The 19,316-nt window shown below is 51.3% G+C and overlaps 1 protein-coding gene across 3 annotated transcripts in view; it reads left to right on the top strand.

The window, feature by feature from the left end:
* LOC120751962 (sodium- and chloride-dependent GABA transporter 2) overlaps positions 1-14,608 on the top strand; it is a 41,843-nt gene extending 27,235 nt beyond the window's left edge. For all 3 annotated transcript variants that reach the window (XM_040062525.2, XM_040062523.2, XM_040062527.2), the window contains 8 exons: positions 6,742-6,845; positions 9,474-9,598; positions 10,137-10,249; positions 10,396-10,533; positions 11,559-11,661; positions 12,282-12,382; positions 12,791-12,961; positions 14,108-14,608. In XM_040062525.2, coding sequence (XP_039918459.1) covers positions 6,742-6,845; positions 9,474-9,598; positions 10,137-10,249; positions 10,396-10,533; positions 11,559-11,661; positions 12,282-12,382; positions 12,791-12,961; positions 14,108-14,227 — 975 coding nt within the window. In that variant the 3' untranslated portion in view covers positions 14,228-14,608. The remainder of the gene's footprint in view (positions 1-6,741; positions 6,846-9,473; positions 9,599-10,136; positions 10,250-10,395; positions 10,534-11,558; positions 11,662-12,281; positions 12,383-12,790; positions 12,962-14,107) is intronic.
* The last annotated feature ends 4,708 nt before the right edge of the window (positions 14,609-19,316 follow it).

The raw sequence follows: 19,316 nt of genomic DNA on the forward strand, positions 1-19,316 counted from the left end.
CTCAAAGCCTCCCACTCTTATTTTCCTCTCGAAATTTCCAGCAAACACCCACCATGCAGTATTTGCTTGTACTTTATCCAGTCTTTATATAAAGAAATATGCTTCTGTGATAAGCTGCTTTCTACCCATCCCAGATGTGCTGAAGGCCCCTGAATTTGGGGGCTATATCCCAGTCCTGGGGCGGAGAAGCACTGGAGGTGCCAATGATCAGCAGAGTTGTGCATTTCTTTCTGAACATCCTTCCCTACATCCCTCGCATTTTCTTTCACCGATTTCCCTGATGACTGGTTTTTGGAGTGTTTGTCCCTGCAGATTTCCCTCGTGGCCCTTGCTTCCCAACAGATAGGACAGAAAGGGAAGGCAAGAGAAGATGCCCCCAGTTTTACTTGGGAGGGCTCTGTCCCCTCTGCCCGTGGCGGCAGAGGGAGAACACTGAGGTCATGGTTTGGACTAGGGCAGCTCTTACGGTCAATGCTGAGCACGGGATAAGCCCCTCCAGCCACCACGGGAGGATGAGAGATGTGTGCCTCTTGCAGGGCTGGCACCTGCTGCGTTAACCGTGGGCCCCTGTAGCCATGCTGGGAAGGGGTCAGAGCCCCAAATCCAGGCCCTTCCTGCTGCTGCTCCATGGCCAGCAAACGCTGCTGCTTCCCTGGGAGAGGGGAGGGCGACCACAGGCCGCGTAAATATTATCTGTTCCCCGTATTTATTGTTTTCCCAGCAGGCCTTTGCCGCAAGGCAGCGTGCTGGGTTTGCGGAGCTTTCCCGTTCTGCAGGCGGGTGTTTGTTACGATGCTCTGCGGGGGCTGTGTCCGTGTGCTCGGGCTGTGCCCGTGTGCTCGGGCTGTGTCCGTGTGCTCGGGCTGTGTCTGTGTGCTCTGTGCCCATGGGCTGTGTCTGTGTGCTCGGGCTGTGTCTGTGTGCTCTGTGCCCGTGGGCTGTGTCTGTGTGCTCTGTGCCCATGGGCTGTGTCCGTGTGCTCGGGCTGTGTCCGTGTGCTCGGGCTGTGTCTGTGTGCTCTGTGCCCATGGGCTGTGTCTGTGTGCTCGGGCTGTGTCTGTGTGCTCTGTGCCCGTGGGCTGTGTCTGTGTGCTCTGTGCCCATGGGCTGTGTCCGTGTGCTCGGGCTGTGTCCGTGTGCTCGGGCTGTGTCTGTGTGCTCTGTGCCCATGGGCTGTGCCCATGTGCTCGGGCTGTGCCCATGTGCTCTGTGTCCGTGTGCCCGTGGGCTGTGTCCGTGTGTTCGGGCTGTGTCCGTGTGCTCTGTGCCCGTGGGCTGTGTCCGTGTGCTCGGGCTGTGTCTGTGTGCTCTGTGCCCGTGGGCTGTGTCCGTGTGCTCGGGCTGTGTCTGTGTGCTCTGTGCCCGTGGGCTGTGTCCGTGTGCTCGGGCTGTGTCCGTGTGCTCTGTGCCCGTGGGCTGTGTCCGTGTGCTCGGGCTGTGTCTGTGTGCTCTGTGCCCGTGGGCTGTGTCTGTGTGCTCTGGGTCCATGTGTTCGGGCTGTATCCGTGTGCCCGTGCACCCTTGGGCTGTGTCCGTGTGCTCTGTGCCCGTGTGTTTGGGCTGTGCCCGTGGGCTGTGTGTGTGTGTTTGGGCTGTGTCTGTGGGTTGTGTCCATGTGCTCTGTGCCCGTGTGTTCGGGCTGTGTCCATGTGCTCTGTGCCCGTGTGCTCCTGCTGTGCCCGTGCGCTCGGGCTGTGCCCGTACGCTCTGTGCCCGTGGGCTGTGTGTGTGTGTTCGGGCTGTGTCCGTGTGCTCTGTGTCCATGTGCTCGGGTTGTGCCTGTGTGCTCTGTGCCCGTGTGCTCGGGCTGTGCCCGTGTGCTCTGTGCCCGTGTGCTCCTGCTGTGTCCATGTGTTCGGGCTGTGCCCGTGCGCTCTGTGCCCGTGGGCTGTGCCCGTGCGCTCTGTGCCCGTGGGCTGTGTCCGTGTGCTCGGGCTGTACCCGTGTGCTCTGTGCCCGTGTGCTCCTGCTGTGAGCTGTGCCCTGTGCCCGTGGGCTGTGGCCGTGTCCCCACCGCTCTCCCCGGGCCTGGGCAGGGGCTGCGAGGCCGGGCACTGCTTCCGCTCCGTGGGGGACAGAGAGCAGGCACCGGGCAGCAGGCAGGGAGAGCGTGATGCTCCCACAGCGTGCCACAGGGGCTGGAGTCCTGCTCCGCCTTGCTGCAGCGGGGCATCCCCGTGGGGCCAAGCACAGCTGTATTTACCTTGGACGCTTCCTCCGCTCCCTGTGCCATGCCTGTTCCCAGCCCTGCTGCGCCTGATCTCAGCTCTGACACGGCAGGAAGGAATGAAGCTGGCTGTCTGGCTGTGTGTCTGTCCGTCTGTGTGCCCGCAGCAGCAGGGCGGGGAGGACCGCAAAGCCGTGCTGCTTCCCGGGCAGCAAGGAGCGACCCTCGGAGCCCCGCTCGCCCCTTTGCACCTCCGGGGCACGCAGCTGCGTTCCTTGGGACGAACCAGAAATCTATTTTCTCGCGGTGTTTAAAGTAACCCCAGCGCTGGGAGGGCGCTCCTGGGTGCCCGATGCCCCCGCCGGTCCCCAGGTGTCCTGAGGTGCAGGGATAATGTGAGATCAGTGTTCTCAGGCAGGGCACTGTGGGGGCCTCGAGTGCTGGCACAGGGAGATGAACTGGGGAACAAAGCTCCATTCTTACTCCCGAGGAGTATTTTCCAAGCAGACGGGGCACGGGATTGGGACCATGATGCTTGGCTGGGTGTTGGCTGGGCAGACAGAACAGGAACGCTTTACAAATGTCAGTGACCCACTCGCTGTCTCCTCTCTGCTGGGGTGAATGGGGCTGGGGGGAAGCATTACCCCGGGCTGTGCAGCAGGGTCTCAGCTCTGTGCCGGTGCAGCGCTGTGGGACGTGGGCTGCACCTTTGGGCGAGAGCCTGTGGGCCAGTCCTGAGTGAAGGGGAGCATCAATCATCTGGAAATCGTGCCCTGGGAGTCTTGCAGTAAAACCTTAGGAGTCACCATCTCCCCTTCTAAGGCAGGGATGTGTTTGTGTGCTGCAGTGGGGTGGCTGGTGGGTAGTGGCAGTGCCTCAGGCTGACTCCTGAGCCATGATGTTGTGAGCGAAAGAAACGCTGCTTGAACTGTAGCTCAAGACTTGACTAGTTTTTGCTCTCTGCTATGCATTACACCAAGCGTGACCCTCCACACGGCACGTACCCACTCTGTGATGTTCTGTCTCTGCTTGCTGATGGGAACAGTTCAGTGCTTCTCAGCAAGCCACCTGTATTTGATGTATGGCATCCACCAGGGTTCAATAACGTTTTGCTCGAAAGTGGCCTTTCTGTTACTTGTAAGTGCTTTGAGAACTTCCTAAGAAAGGATCTGTTTTGGTACTGGGAGCTATAAAATTCTAGTACATGTAATAAAGTGAATATTGCTGAGAAAATTAGGGACGAAGGAATGGCCATAAGCATCTTGGATGACTGCAGCTCAGGTGTAAAGGTTTTGGCTAAAAACAGAGTAGGAGGCTATTGCAAACTGGAGCAAACAACATGTTCAAAGAAATTGAATTATGAATTAAATAAAGCAGATGGCTTAGAAACATGCAGACAATAATTAAATCAAAATACCCATGCTGCCAATATGCCAGCAAAATCTGAACAGGATAAACTTTACCAGTCTCTCTGGGAGCAGTGGCCAGAGAACAGCAGGATACTTTTATCTGCAGTGGAAAGAAAGTCCTGCCTGACCCTGTGAGGCCTTTTAGTCAGAGTGGTCTGGGAACAGCTGAAAAAAATCCATTTTTCTGAGACACTACAGGGAGAGAAATGAGCACAGGCATCAGGCTGGGGGGAAAAGGTTTGAGTTGCTCTTTGTGAGTGGTCCATGTAGCCCCCATGAGCCCTGTGGGGCTGGATGGGCAGTGGTGCTGCTGGTGAGAGGCTGGAGGAGGCTGGACCCCTTCCCCTCCCAGTGAACCCCCAGTCCTGGGACTTGCTGCTTGACCCCATCGCCAGTGGGTCAGGAGCACACATGGCATCAGTCCTTTGGCAGTCCTTTGACCCTCAAGCAATTTGAGAATTGTAAGGAAACTGGGAAGGTTGTAGATGTCTCTTGTCTTTGGCCCAAGAGCTGCAGTAACCTTGTAATTTGTAAAATAATGTGTAGGCAGCCTGAGCTGGCATTCACAGTCATGCTAAGTAGGATCATAAGCTCTGTAAGTCAAGCTGAGCTTTATTTACAGATTCAGCCACAGGCTGCCTTGCTTCAAACGAAAGCATATGCTAAGGCAGGTCGTGTATTCCCTAAAGATATCCCTTTGGGGCCGGACACCCACACAGCCAGGTGTGCACCCCACAGGTGTGAGACTGGGAAGAGCAGGCAGTGAAGAGAGGAGCCCACTGACCCCATGCTGGTCTCTGCTACACAGTCAGGGTTATGGCTGGATTTTAGAAATGAGCCACGTCATAAAGCCACAGAGCTAATGAAGCTTGGCCTCTTGGTATTTGGCTTCCACCGTGGCTGGTAAAGCACCCGTTCTTTTCCTGCCTGAGGGGTATTTCTCCTTTGCCTGTGTGATTTATGTGATATTTAACACTGGTTGACTCTTCTTCCCTGTAGCTTTCTGCTCAGTGGGCACCCTGAGTTCCTGTCTTTTTCCCATTCCCTAACTGTTGTGCAGTCCATATAGGTCGTCGATATCCTTCAGGTTTCTGACAACTGTTAAATCTGATTGAAAAGCATCAACTGAGTCTAATGACAGTTTAATGGCAAAAGTCCTGTTATCTTGACAAATTAAGCTACAAGAGCTACAAACCCCATGAGTGGGTGTGTTTCAGCTCAAATCTGATGGAAAACAAGAGCTCTAACAATGAACAGCAAAATAAAAAGCAAACCTAACAAAGTATTTGATCCCACTCTGTGCAAAGATATTTGAATGACAGAGGCAAAGGTGTCTGCTGGTCTAGCTCACCTTAGTGCCTTGCTGTGCCTGAAATGTAGCTGCAAAATGAAAGCTGTGCCCTTACTGCCCACGAGCACACTGATGCTTTAGAAATAATTTTTTAAAAGAGCTTTGATCTTTTTCTAATATTTTTCAACTGAAAAAATTAATACCTTGCTCTCTAAACCCATCTTCCCATTCATCTCCAAAAATAGTAAAATATGCCAAGGTCAATTACTTTTTTGACTTCCTAGTGCCTTGAATTAGTTTTTCCAGTCCCATCTTATCACCTGTCCCTTCCTATTCTACAAATCAGAGATTTGAGCTTGCTCCCTGTTTGATCTAAAACCCAGAGTCCGGGGTTTCCATGGACTTAAGTGATGGTTGAGGGGTTGAATGTTAGACAAGTGGCTTGCAGCACAGTCAGGGAGAGCAGTTTTACCAAACCTAGCCCTAGCAGCACTTCGCCTTCTCTCCCTGCTGGTGTTTGCAGCAGTGGATGAGGCGAGGATTTATTCTGTGCATCTGTGCCTTGAGCTGAATCCAGAATTTCTTCTGGGAAAACGACAGTTAAAGGGATTGGAACATGCCTTCATAAGGCCCATCAGCCCAGGAGGAAGAAGTAAATATAAAGCAAAATCTCTTACCACATGATTGTACTTTGGCCAGTATGGAAGAGGAAAGGCAGAACCATGTAAGGTAAGGGCAGCCTGAGCAACAGGGATGGTTGGGCAGGTGCTGCCCAGCTGACCATCGCCTGAGGACATGATGTCTTGGCTGACAGATACGGGTGTGATTTGAAGTCATCAAAACCTGTGGAAAGCACTGTGGTGCTTTCCATTGGCTCGGGTTCTTCTCAGAGGGGCTCTGGGGCAAGGCTGGCGTTTGCCTGAGGGCTTTCTGGCACTGCCACTCTGGGAGAGGAGAGTGCAGTCAAATGAAGACTTTTCTTATAAAGTTGTCCCAGCAATACTTTATTTCTGGTTTTCTTTTGCCTTGACAATGTGACTACCCTTCAGCTTTGGTTGAATGATTGTCTTATCTCTGTTTTATAAAACCCCTAGGAAAAAATGATCTTAGAGAACAGAGGCTTATTTAATAATCTTTGTCATTGCTTCATTCCTCACCGTTGGTTCCTGCTTTTGCTGTTGTCTGCAGAAGGCAGTGACAGTGGCTGAACTGGTGACTGAACACAGCTAGGCTTTCAGATGAAATTTGGCGTTGACAAATGTCAGCCTTAGAGCCCTGGGCTGTGTTATTGACAGTGAGAGCAAAGGGCCTCATGGGAATAACAGTCTTCTTGTATGTTCTTTTAGGAACTGTCTTTTGAAATCTACTCTGTTTATTTCTAGTATTCCTCCCCAGTTGAATTTCTTTTAAGTTTTGGAGTCTTTCTGTTATGTCTTGGAGGGAAGGGCCACCACCACAAGCTGTATGTACCTGCTCTGGCCAGCGGGAGACTAGGCTTGCCCAAATCAAATACCCTTCCTCTGGTGGCAGAGGGCTCCTTCAGCTCTCCTCTTGCTGGAAGGCTCTTGAGTGTCACAGGGTGCTGCAAATTTGTCAAAGAAAGAAAGAGGTGGTGATGAAGAGCTATATGTGACTTGGGTGGATGAGGCTCCTGATGTATCCCTTCCCTTTGGCACTCCTAGCTCCCCCCGGTGCCTCACTGAGCACTGTAATTCCTGGCACTGTAAAACTTGCACCTAGAAAAGGCTTGTTTCAATGCAGAGTCCTGCTGGCCTTTCTGGTGCTTACAGCAGCCTTCGGGCTCTTCCTATTCCCATCTGTGCAGTGTCTGTGCTGGCCTTGTCTTTTCACCTGTGTTTGCATCTCCCTTGCAGGTCTGGATGGATGCAGGCACTCAAATCTTCTTTTCGTATGCAATTTGTCTGGGATGCCTGACAGCCCTGGGCAGCTATAACAAATACCATAACAACTGCTACAGGTAACTGCTGCCTCGAGCCTTCCCCTCTCTGAACATCAGGGATCTGCTGGAGGCTGTTGGCCTTTGGAAGTGTCATGATTTCTGTTTCTACTTGGGGCATAGGAAAACTCTTTGCAGGTGTTTTCTCCCCAAATCCAGTTCTCTGTGATTTATACCCAAGGGAGTTGTCTGTCTGTCTCCTCTTCCACACTCTGCAAAGGCAGATCCTCTTTACTAACTTTGTGACCCCAACCCACACTGCAACCTCCCTTATTACATGGGTGCACAAGCAGCCACAGAACTGTGAAATCTAATGGCTCTCAACTGGAGTCCTTTCACCTTGTGATTTATCCTTCTGTGGTTCATTTGGACCCAGTGACTGGCAGAGCTGTTAGTGCTCTGGGTTCCTGTGTGCCATTTATGGTTACATACGAGCCTGCAGATGGTTTATTGCATGCTGGACTGCAGGAACAGAGATGGACCAGGTTGCCAGATAGAATCAGGCTGCTGAGTTGAAGTGGTCCAGTGAAAATAAACTCATATTGCTGTAGGTGTATTCATCCTCTGGGTTAAAAGGCTTGTGTGAGAAGAGACCACCTCTCTTCCCATACTTTATGTGCTGATTGGGTTGCTCCTGGCACTTTCTCCCTCCATCTTTTAAATTCAAAATTGTGGTTGTTGCCATCAAAGGTCCAGGCACACCACTGGCTACATGATCCTTGTTTGGCATCTTTCTTCACTTTAGGAGTTCATTCCTGCTGCAGGGCTGCCTCTCCAACAACAGCTGAGCTAGGATGCCTGTTTCTTTTCATGTCCCTTCTCCCACATTCAGTTTTGAGAGAAAAAGCTGTAGGAAAAGAAGAGATAATGCATCTGTTTCTGGCCTTCAACGTGTCCTTGGACATTAGCCTTTGGTCTAATGTGTAACATGGAGATAATGACAGGGGCTGCTCAGCAACAGGGTTGTAAAGACCTTTTGTAACTGCAGCTGGAGTTGCTGTAGAAAGGGGAGAGACCTCCGTCTGCATATGGTGCTGTGCTTTTAACACTATGTGCTGTTTGGCTTTTCTAGGAACGCTGGTCTTAGTTTTGGTGTCAAACCTTTGGCTAGGCTTTCCCAGGCATGGACCCAGTTTTAATGAGTTAGTCCTGGGCTTTACAGGCTTATTTTGGATAAGAAGACAGAACCAGGATTTAGCAGGGGAGAGGGACATCAGTATGGTGCCCCATTTTTGTTATACCAGGCCAGATATAACCTTTGGTGACCTGGAAAAGAACCATCATTCATATGGCAGTGGTCCAAGATGGCATCAAAGAGTATCGACCATTTCTTGTTTCCTGTCAAAACAAGGGAATTCTTCAGATCTTCCTGGCTCCCTTTCAGGTGTAAATCTGCAGAGATCTCTCTGATCTGGCCATCCCCTCATTTTACTCTCTACCGTGACACCCCTTCCCACCTTCCAGATAATGGGAGAACACCTTCCAGCCCATGCCTTTCCAAGGAGGGTTTGACCTGTCATGGATACATCCAGGGGAAAGAGGGAGAAACACCAGGAAGGACGAGGAACTATTTGAAACATGTGAGAATTTGTATCAAATTACTGAGAATATAATTTGAGTGGAGAGCAGGCAGTTTATAGCAACTGGAGAAATGAGGTTCTGGCTTGGGCTTCCCATTGGGTAGCTGGGATTGGTGGAGTGTGGCCTTTCTATCCAGCTGGGAGATTCATTGGGCCTTAGAAACCAAATGCAAAGGCAAAGCAATGGTGCTGGGTGCTGTGCAGTCCTTGACAATGCCAAAGGCTGTGCTTTGGAAGGAATAATTTGAATTTGTATGATGCAGGGGCTCTGACCTAGTTAACATGCAAGCCGGAGCATGAAGCCCCAAAAATGCTATATAACTGAAGACTGATACAGAAAAGTCACACTGGATTTACAGAGTAGCATTTAATAAAGTCAGAGCAGGTCATGAAATGCCAGAAGGGGTGCATTCAGTTTGGTTCAGAATATCTCAGAATGATGCTGCAAATGTTATTGTTGTCCCCAGGGTTGCAGTCACAAGAGGATTAGGCAGACTCGAGCGTGAAAAAGAATTGGATAGATAAGAGATGTTCAGTTTAAAGTGCTGATGGATGAGAATGAGATGAAACAGAGACAAAAGGGAATAGATCAGACAAAATAAATTGGATGGCTGTGATTATCTTTTTCTCATAATGCAAAGACCAGAAGATACCTAGTAGTGCTGAGAACCCAGAAGACTGTAGCTGGGCTGAGAAATCTATTAAGGAAAAAAAAATGTTCCCTTCTCAGACAAAAATAAATTGTTACATGCTGCTACAGGAGGGACCAGGGGAGAGAGAGGAAAAAAAAGAAAAACCCCTGACATTTAGTTGTGCAGGAAGACTATCCCACAAGCAAGGAACTTAGGTGAGCAATGCATCTTCATGCTGTCCTTGGACAAGGCTTCCCTTGGGGGAGTCCTGCTGTATTGTCCAGCCTGGGGCATCTTTCTGCGGCTCCTGGTGCTGAGTCAAGCTGCAGGTGTATTAGGAGAGACACGCTGGCTGGGATGGAAAAGCGGGAGCTGCCCTGGGGGGCTGCCATGGGGTGTGGGTCATACCTGGCTGATGCTTTGCCCCCTTCTCCCAGGGACTGTGTGGCCCTGTGCTTCCTCAACAGCGGCACCAGCTTTGTGGCTGGCTTTGCCATCTTCTCCATCCTGGGCTTCATGGCAGAGGAGCAGGGTGTGCCCATCGCCGAGGTGGCCGAGTCAGGTGAGTGGAGGCCCTGGTGGGATGGGACTGTGGGGGTGCTGCCACTTGAGCCCCCAGCGACCAGGGGATGCCTGCAGCTGCAGGTTCCCATCCCTTGCTCTCTGCCTCCAAAAAGCAGAGAGAAATGAGTACAAATGAGTGCACGCTCATGAAGTACTGAGATGCAGTAGCTGTGGGTTGGGCCTAATAAAAGCTGCCTCTAAGGGTGAGGGTTTGGGTTAGGCAGCTGCTGTGTCTTGTGGGGAGGGTGCTGAGGTGCCTGCATGGCATATGCCCGGGCTTGTGCTGTGCTCCCTGGGCTCATAGGCTTCTCCTGGCTCCCAGCCCTTGCAACAGCGAAGCAGTCAGAGGCTGCCATGTCCCCTTACCTCCCTTCCTGCTTCTCCTTTAGGAGCCTGAGTTTCACAGGTGTTCCTGGAGTGAGAGGCTGCATGGCCACAAGCTGTGCCTTGGCTGGGTGGCTGCCTCAGGCAGGTCTGAACCGGCTGTGCTGTGCTCTGCTGCCATGCCATTGCTCTGAAAGCCCTTCTCCCTGCAGGGCCTGGCCTGGCATTCATCGCCTACCCTCGGGCTGTGGTCATGCTGCCCTTTTCCCCACTCTGGGCCTGCTTCTTCTTCCTCATGGTTGTTTTGCTGGGACTGGACAGCCAGGTAAAGCTGCAGGAGTGGAGTGATTCCCTACCAGAGAAAAGCCACTGTCTCTTCAGGACAGGCTTCAGCTTGGCTGAGGGGGAGCCAGCGGGGCTGGGAAGCTGATCAGCATGGGCTGACAGAGGTGGGATCTCTGCTTTTTGCAGTTTGTCTGCGTGGAGAGCCTTGTGACAGCTCTTGTGGACATGTACCCCACCATCTTCCGCAAGAAGAACCGCCGGGAGACCCTCATCCTGCTGGTCTCCATCCTCTCATATCTGGTTGGCTTGGTGATGCTCACAGAGGTATTTTGGGCTCAGACCACCTGCATGGTGCTTGGTGGGTGGTGAGGTCTACACTGGGGCTGAGAGCTTGCTGCTGTGTCCCATCTTGCTGCCCTGGACCTGCAGGAGGCTGCCCTGCCTTTCTCATGCCATTTATCTTCTCCCTTCCAGCCCTTACCCCTTGTGCCAGTCACAGTCCTCATACTTCTTCTGCCGAGCCTGATAGCAGGAGCTCTGGACAGCCTATTTGTAAATTTATCTTGACACAGACCAAACCTTTACAGCTGTAGCCTGTTGCATGGGAAGGGGAGTGTCCTTGTCCTTCTCTTTCTTTCTGAATGGAGCTACAGGAACATTTGCTATAAGGAAACTTGTCAGGCCTGAGTGCACCCCTTTTCTATTATACTGATATCCTCTGTATTATCCTTGTGATTAATTGCCTGGGAGCCAAACTGTTCTTGTTTAAAACTTTTAACTCTGCCTAGCAATATGCGTGTGTGGATTGATAGTGCTGGAATGCTCTTGGCACTTTCTGTTTTCATTTGGGCATAACTGTTGGAAAAGCTGTCTCTGATGTTGTACATGCAACATTGTGCCTGGACTTACCCACAGGCCTGTTTTGTAGGCAGCCCTGCAAACCTAGGCAGTGAAACAGCCAGGCTGCATGCAGTTATTTCCTTCTGCAAACTGGGACTTTAAAGTCAATCAGATGGAATGTGTATTGTAAAGGGGGTTCACATCCTCACTTCCAGCTGCAAGAGCTGCCTAGGTTTTGTCTTCTAAAGCACCCCCACAATCTCTGGCAGTCAGTTGCTGTCTGCTGTGCTGCCCTGCATTGAAATGAAGGGCTGCAGAGACTCCTGAGAGCAGCAGGGTTGCTGCGTGTCTCTGTGAAGCCTTTTCTGTAGGCTAAAACCCTATCCCAGAGGGGGAGATGCCTCCAGCTCTGGGGAAGATAACTGAGTTTGTTTCCTGCTCTGGCTCTAGCTCTTTGCCTGATTCCTCTCCCCTCTCTCTCACCTTGCTGCCCACTTGGGCCTTCCCAGGGTGGGATGTACGTCTTCCAGCTCTTTGATTACTATGCTGCCAGTGGCATGTGCCTGCTCTTTGTGGCCATCTTTGAGACACTCTGCATCGCCTGGGTCTATGGTGAGTATAAACTAGGGGGGGTCCATAGCTCCGGCATCTCATGGTCTTGTCTGGTTCATTTTCTAAATGCTGGTTGGTAGCTCAACTTGGTAATTGCTTCGCAGTGCAAGGCAGAATCTAAACCTTTGCTTTGGTGCTCCTGGACTCAGCTGGCAGGGACATCCTCACAGGAACACCCTGGGGGATCTGCTTGGCAGATATCCCTTGCATGTTCCTACACACTCCTGCTTTTGAGACCCTCCTTCCCTGGGGAATTGGAGTGTCTGAAAAATCTTTTCTCAACCTGTGTTCAGAGGGCTTGTGACTCAAACCTTTTAAAGAGCCCTCTCTCAGTCTTGATGCTCATCAGGTATGGGTAAAACCTGGGCTGAGGTCCTAGCCTTGGAGATGCTGAGGGGCTGGCCCTGCTGACCTATTGAGCTGTTCTGGGGGGTAGGAAGTTATTCCAGGACAAAGACCAAAGCTGGCCACGCTCCTGAGGAGCTCCCTGACCTGACTGCTGGCTACGCTGAGGCTGTTGCCGCCTGAACAGTGGTGAAGCAGGACTGTGGACAGGCAGACCCTGCTGCCCTCCTTCCCTGGTGGCAGTGAGGGATCCCACACTTGCCCTCTTTCTGCAGGTGCTGAGCGATTCTACGATAACATTGAAGATATGATCGGCTACCGGCCATGGCCCATCATCAAATACTGCTGGCTTTTCATCACCCCTGCGGTTTGCATGGTGAGGACACACAGGAGGAAGAGCTGTGGGGAGGAAGATGGGCAGAGCTGGGTGCTTCTGAGATACAGACACCTACAGATATACAGAGGGACGTGCATATGTATAGCGGGTTATGTGGCCTGGACCATGGGGGCCTTTTTTTTTTTGTGCTTGTAGCTTTGGGAGCCAGGTGGGGCTCAGCTGTGACAGAGGTGTTTGCTAGTGGGACAAGCTCCTTGATACCATGACCCGTGTTGCCCGTGGGGGCTGTCCCAGCAAACCCTGTTTAACGGATGTCTCCTCTGTTGCTGCCCTGAGGTGCTCCTTTTTACCACGAGTCTCTGTGCAGACTTCACCAGGAAGATCTCTCTTTGCTCATGGTGTTGATTTTCTTTCTCTTTTTTTTCTTGGTGTCTTTCACCTTGCCAGGCAACCTTCCTGTTTTCTTTGATCAAATACACCCCACTGACGTACAACAAGAAGTATGTGTACCCGTGGTGGGGAGACACCCTGGGCTGGCTGCTGGCCCTCTCCTCCATGGTGTGCATCCCTCTCTGGATCGTCTACAAACTCTCCACCATCAAGGGCTCCCTCAGAGAGGTGAGGTTGGTGCTCTAGGATCAGGGCATGGGCTGTGCTTGTATTGAACTCCAGCCCTGCAGTGGAATCATTTGTGTGTTGCAGGTTGATTAGCAAGGAGCCCAGAATAAATGAATTAAATGAGTTAATTTCTGTAACAGACCTGTTTTTTTAAAGTTCTGCCTTGCTGGAGAGCTACTCCAAGCTGGCTGCTGCCTCATGGTACCCTTCTTTCATTTCTCTGTCTCTTGGCAAGTACCACCAGGAAAAAGGTCATTAGATGGAGAGGATAAAGATGGTCTCCATGCTGCCCTTACCTGAGGCTTGAGGACTTGCTCTGAGAAAGCTCCAGATCCCCTGAGCATTATGGTCAGCTGAGTTTACCAGTCTCTGCTGAGGCCATAGATTTGGAATGGAGGGGATCACTGGGAATTTGGAGTTCTCATCAGTCTTAGTGCTCTGGGTCCGTCCTGCTTTCAAGGTGATGCATTGCTGGTTGCCCTGTATTACACTGGAGGGGCAGGAAGCTAGAAAACCAGGCCTTGCTTCCAGGTGAGCATTCCATCCCCAACACAGCTCATGGTTTCAGGGTGAGGTTTCACAAACAGTCCTGAACCCCCAGGTTCCCTCTCATTCCCTGCCTCCTGCAAGTGTTCAAGAATGGGTCATGACAGCAATGGGCCCCTGACCCTTGTGTCCAGCACAGACAGGGAGGAGTGGAAACAGCTGCAGGGGCATGGCAAGGCTGCACAGCACGATGTGGTATGAGAGTAACCCCATATGAACTTGTCCCAGTTAAAGCCAATCCTGTGTGCACAGGCTCCGTGCTGATGGAGGGCATGACCTGGAGGTACTTGGTCACCAACCTTCCTTTGCACTGTTTTCTAGCCCTGGCCTGGAGCAAATGGAGGACAGAGCTTTCCTCCATTATCCCTGTGTTAGATATATCATGTTCTCAGTGCTTGCCTTGGGATGAGTGGTTGGAAGATGAGTGTATCCCCTCAGTTCCTGAAGCACTGACTGTCCTTATTTTGGACATCTCTGGCATTTATGGACCGGATCTGCAGCTGGGCCTGGCTGGCTGAATGAAACCAGTGACTGGTAGGTGAGGGCCCAGGTCACTTTTTGTCCTTGCAGCTGTGTTTAGTGCCTGTCTTTGCCTTCCAGAGGTTCCGCCAACTCACCTGCCCACTTGAGGATTTGCCTTCCAGGCCGGGCACAGGACAGGCCCTTCCCTCCACCAGAGATGGCCTCTTGACGCTGACAGAGCTTGAGTCTCATTGCTAGGACCAGTGTGGCTCTCCCTCCCTCCCCCCAGGATGGCTTCTATACAGCCTTTGCCACCTCTTGGATAAAGCAAGGATTCTTCCCTCGCCAAGAAGAGAGGGATTTCTGGGCTGAGCTCCCTTCTCTGGAAGATTTGAAGGGCTGAGGAAGAGGCTGCCATGGAGATGGTCTGTGTGGAGTTAGCAATGCACCTTAATTCTCTCCCTGAGACCTCTGAAGGAGCACATCAAGCACCAGTGTTCCTGAGCATCCCCAGGCTTCTGGCGGGCAGAAAGGAAGGACTGACCCTGGAGTAAAGAGTGTCAGAGTCTCAGAGCTGTGGCTCCAGCATGGACTTTGGGAACTTCTCCATTCATTCCATTAAATCTGTGTTTTTCCTGACTAGATCTGCTCTGTCTCTATTTTGTCCCACTGGCATTCCTTGCCAACAGCATGTTAGGTGAGATGTGTGTCAGCCGAGCTGTGCTGGGCATCTGGGTCTGTTGCACTGGCACAGTGATATGGGAGGGTGGCCAGAGGAGAGGAAGCTTGGTTAGGGTAGGAAGCAAAAAACAAAGCAGTGGTTTAGAGGCTCCTCTGAGCGGTAAATCCTGGTGACGAGTGCAATGCCACCTTCTGCTGGAGCCACTGCCAGCTCTCAGACAGAAGTGTCATCTGTCTGATGAGTCATTGGGCTGTTCCTGGGGTCTGAGAGGAGCATGTGGATTTGTGTTTTCTTCTTGCAAGAGAAGGATCATGGGAAGCTCTCCCTCGCCTCTGCAGGTCCGTGTCTTTTTCTGTGCTACATTCCAGGTGCTCAGGAGCCAGTCATTTCGGTTTTCCTGTGAATGGAAGAAGGGCTGAGTGGTGGAAACGGAATCGGTGTGTTATGTCAACGAACAGGGGCCCTAGTTTCCAGGGTGTTTGAATAAAAGAAATAAAACTCAAAAGAGCTTGTGTTTTTAAGTGCTGTAGCCCCAGCATCTGAGGAGGGCAGCCAGAGGACACGTAACCCTGGGAAGCTGGATGGCTCCCAGGAAACCCTGAGGAAGCTGGAGCCTGGACAGAGCTGAGCCAGCAGCCGGAGGCACTCGGCTTCCTGAAGCACACCAGGACACCGGCGGGCACCACGCCACGGCCAAGGCTTTTGCTGCCGCGGGCAGAAGACGCGAATTAAAGCAAATTAAAGCAAATTAGCGCAATCCGCGCCATTAGCCACAAGGTGGCCCCAGGCCCTCAGCCTTGGCACGGGAAGGGGTTCCCGCCGGCGGGCTGAGGGACCCGGCCATCCTCCTCGCGCTTCCTTCCCGCTCCCCTGAGGAACTTTTCTCTGCGGGCGTCTGCCTCCCACAGGGAGCGGCCATCTCAGAACGGTGCTCCCAGCGGTGGCACCAACGGATTTAGTCCTCTAGGCAAGGGCAAGTTCCCGAGTTTGGTTTTCCTGGGCTCAGTTTCCCCTTGTTTAGTGTTCTTGGAGGCTGGAAACCTGAGGTGGAACACAGGTCGTTGTGGAAAGGAGTTACGGACTTTTGCTCATGGAGGCTGCGAAACTCCGGTGAGCACCAGGTGCTGAGGGGATTTGCTCGGGAGGCCCTGTGACGCTGCGGATTTAACCTGCAGGACGGAGCGCCCACTGGGCTGAGGCCCGCCGGGCTCCTCTGCCCCTCTTCCGGCGTGGCCGTGGAAACCTCATCTCATTGCCAGCCTGTCTTCCCTTATCCCAGCCTGTTTTCCACAGGGACTGTGAGGGGGTTGGGTTCCTTTTACTAGGCTGCATTGCCAGCCTGTCTTCCCTTATCCCAGCCTGTTTTCCACAGGGACTGTGAGGGGGTTGGGTTCCTTTTACTAGGCTGCATGTGCAACCATGGGTTGCCCCCCGGTAGGCCTGCACCTCCCACGTTAAAATCTCAGGTTTCTGCGTGCCTCCCTCCCTGCCTCTGGAGAACATCGGGAAGCTGGGAGCTCTGCTGGTTGCCCCAGTTTTCATGGGCAGCCTCAGAGCTCCAGATTCCCCTGCTACCACTGTGCTTCGTGGTGCTCATGCATGAGCTGAGGGTAGTAAAGAACTGAGAAATGTGAGGAAAGCCCCTTTTGGAAACGACCAACAACGTGATGGAAGACAGAGCCAACCAGCTGCCCTGCCACTTGGATACGGAACTGTCTGGTAAATATTACTTCTAGAAATGAGAGAAGTGACTTCAATACAGAAGTTCTAGCAACAGATATTTTTATTAATGTAATTTTAACCTTAAATAGAATTATACTTTCATTTTCCAGTAATATCCACAAGAGGCTTGTCCCACTGGGAAGATATTTTAACCACAGTGGAAAACAGTAATTGTCCGCAGCTATCTCTAAAATCTAACTGATGTAAAAGTCTGCTTGGCTGCATGTAGGCAAAGTGTGAGTTTGCTGACAGCCTTGTGATTTGCTTTGTTTCAAAATAGACTGGTGTCCAGTGAATTGGGCATGTGGTTTATTGATCTGGTTATATATGAGCCAGGAAATCTCCCAAGCCTGTGTTCTTACATGACCCAATTGCTGTAAAGCTTTGGATGAGCTAGATAGGTCAGATAAGCAAGAGAACCAAAGATTTTGCTGAATACTCTTAAATAAAGTGTCTTATTTCTAACATGACTTTAAGTGAAGTGTTAGGCTTGATGGCGCCTGGCTTGAAATATGAATCAAGTATATTCTAACTTGCTCATTGAAAAGGGTGATGGACTAAATTTGAAATTAATTTATTTGAAATGTGCAGACAGTTTTTCACACTTTTAAGACCCCATGCTTAAAAGGAGGTTTTGGTGAAATTTGGAATATGGTGATATCAACATACAGTGATTGTTTATGATTTGGAATGTGGTGAAAGGGATTTTCATTGCATCCAAGATTAGCCTTACAGTCTGTGGAATTTGCACCATACTTTTGCCAGCTGGGGAGATGCTGATCTCCCTTTAGACAAGAGGGGTGTGGTCATCGGATGTTTTGCACCTTCAGAATCTAAAACCTACAAATTTGCCTGGGAACTCAACCCACTACTTACTGGATAACAGGCATGAGATTAAAAGGCTCTTTTTTTCATGGATTGTTTTTTGGTGTTGATTGTTTTGTTTGGTTAGTTTTGATTTGATTTTTTTTTTTGTTTGGTTGATTTTGCAGTGGTGGGGTTTTTTAATGTGTGTGTGTTGATTTTTTTTTTTTTTTCCCCTGGGTTTGTTTGTTTGTTTTATTTTTGGTGGGTTTTTTTCTTTTTTTCAAATGAGAAGTCCACCTAAAAATAAAGAAGTCCCTGAGATTCTGCCCCAGGTCATTGGTGCTTGGATAGGATGGCCTGTCCATCCATCCGTCCATGAAAACCAGGCTCTGCTTTTCCCTTTTTGTGTCAGTGGTGCCTGTGGAGAAAACTCAGCTTTCCTTGTCTGTGGATGGAGCTGCTCACATAGGGCAGGGGAAAGACTTCAGATCTCGAGGACGGACCCATCAATGAGGATGCATCTGCAGCCATGGAAAGCATCCCAAATCCTGGGATGTTTGAACAGATGCTTGAGAGGTTTTTTCCTTTTGCCCTTTGTGGTAACTACAAGGCAGTTTTCCATGGTTGTTGCAGAATGATGTATTGTGGGTCATGTTGCACATTTTGGTGACAAGAAAATGGATGTGTTGGATGCCGTGGTGCATAAATGGAGAGAACAGAGTAAGATGAACATGTTCACTCCTGGGATACATAATCCTGTGAAGCTGAGATCTCCAAATAACCTGTGAAGTGTGTCCTACATGCAGGACGTTTGGCTGAGCCCTTGGTGCTGACGTGGTTAGCAGCTTGCAGGAGGGGGCTCTGCATGGTGCAGATAAGGAAAGCATGAGTGGGCACAAAGGCACACTGGAGAAGCTGTTACTTCCAAGAAGTACCAGTGGTTTTGTTACCCCTGTCTCCATCTGACCTGCCCAGAGCTGCAACACCTTGGGCAGCAGCACAGGCACCTCTCTGCATCTCCATCTGACCTTGTCCTTTGTGTCCTTGTGCCCTGTGCATCAGAGGTGTTTGCTGTCACATATCCCACAACGCCAGGCTCAGCTGCCCTGAGGGAGCAGGGAGGGAAAGCAGGAGCAAACAGGCACATAGCCATGTGTCCTCTGCCTGCCTTTGTTCTGTGATCAAGAGCGAGCGTTGCTGTGCGACTCAGAGGCTGTTAGACTACAGATGTCTCCCCAGCATTGCCAGTCCTCCCTCCTGACCGCCTTTATTGCTGACTCTGGGCTCATAAGCCATTTGCCCTTGCCTCATCCTCTGCCATACCAGGGGTGCTGTGAAACAGGCAATGTCTCACCCTGCCTGTACTTTCACAGGTAAAGACTCCTGGCAGCCTCCTCCTCCCTGGGAGCCCGGCGCCAGAGTGGTGCTGTGGCTGCTGGAGCCCATCAGGGTTCTGTGGGGCCTCATTAGCTCTTGTTGCTCTGGTTATGTTCACTTGTCATCAGTTACAGTGAAACTGTTGTCAGAAGTCATGGGCTTACTCAAGCAGAAATTAGCCATAAACATGAAAAATAAATTATACCAAATGCCTAGGGGAAAATCCCCTGCAAACATAGTGTTCAGTCAGCAAGGCACATTCTCAGCCAAAGAAGCGGCGGCATCGTGCCCATGGGGCAATCAGCATTTCTCCTGTTTTGTTAGCAGAAGTGTTAAAAGACGGGATTAGTCTGGACAAATGAGGGCAGCAGTAGTTCTCCCCTAGGTGGCTCAGCGAAGGGGGGCAGCCAGGGCTGCAGGCTTCACTGTGTCCAACAGCTGTCCCAGAGGCTGCCTCTGCAGCCTCTAACGTTTGTAAAGCACAGTTAGGATTCGCCCACAGGCTGTCGTGCTGACAGACCTCTTCCAAAATCTGGGCTTCGGGGAGATTGGACTCGTTTTGGCTTGAAGCCTTGTGTCTTACTGCTCAGGGGCCCAGGACTCACTGCTGCTGGGAAGCATGGCCCTAGCGTGGGCTGAGGTTGGCAGCCTGCTGCTCTGGGCTGGCTCTTCAGTAGGCATGTCAGAGCTGGCTGTAAGGGAGGAAAGGGTGGGGACACACAGATGATGGGAAAAGCCAGCATGTGTTCTGAGAAAAGA

Source organism: Hirundo rustica, chromosome 4 (assembly GCF_015227805.2).
Source record: "Hirundo rustica isolate bHirRus1 chromosome 4, bHirRus1.pri.v3, whole genome shotgun sequence".
NCBI classification, from domain to species: Eukaryota; Metazoa; Chordata; class Aves; order Passeriformes; family Hirundinidae; genus Hirundo; species Hirundo rustica.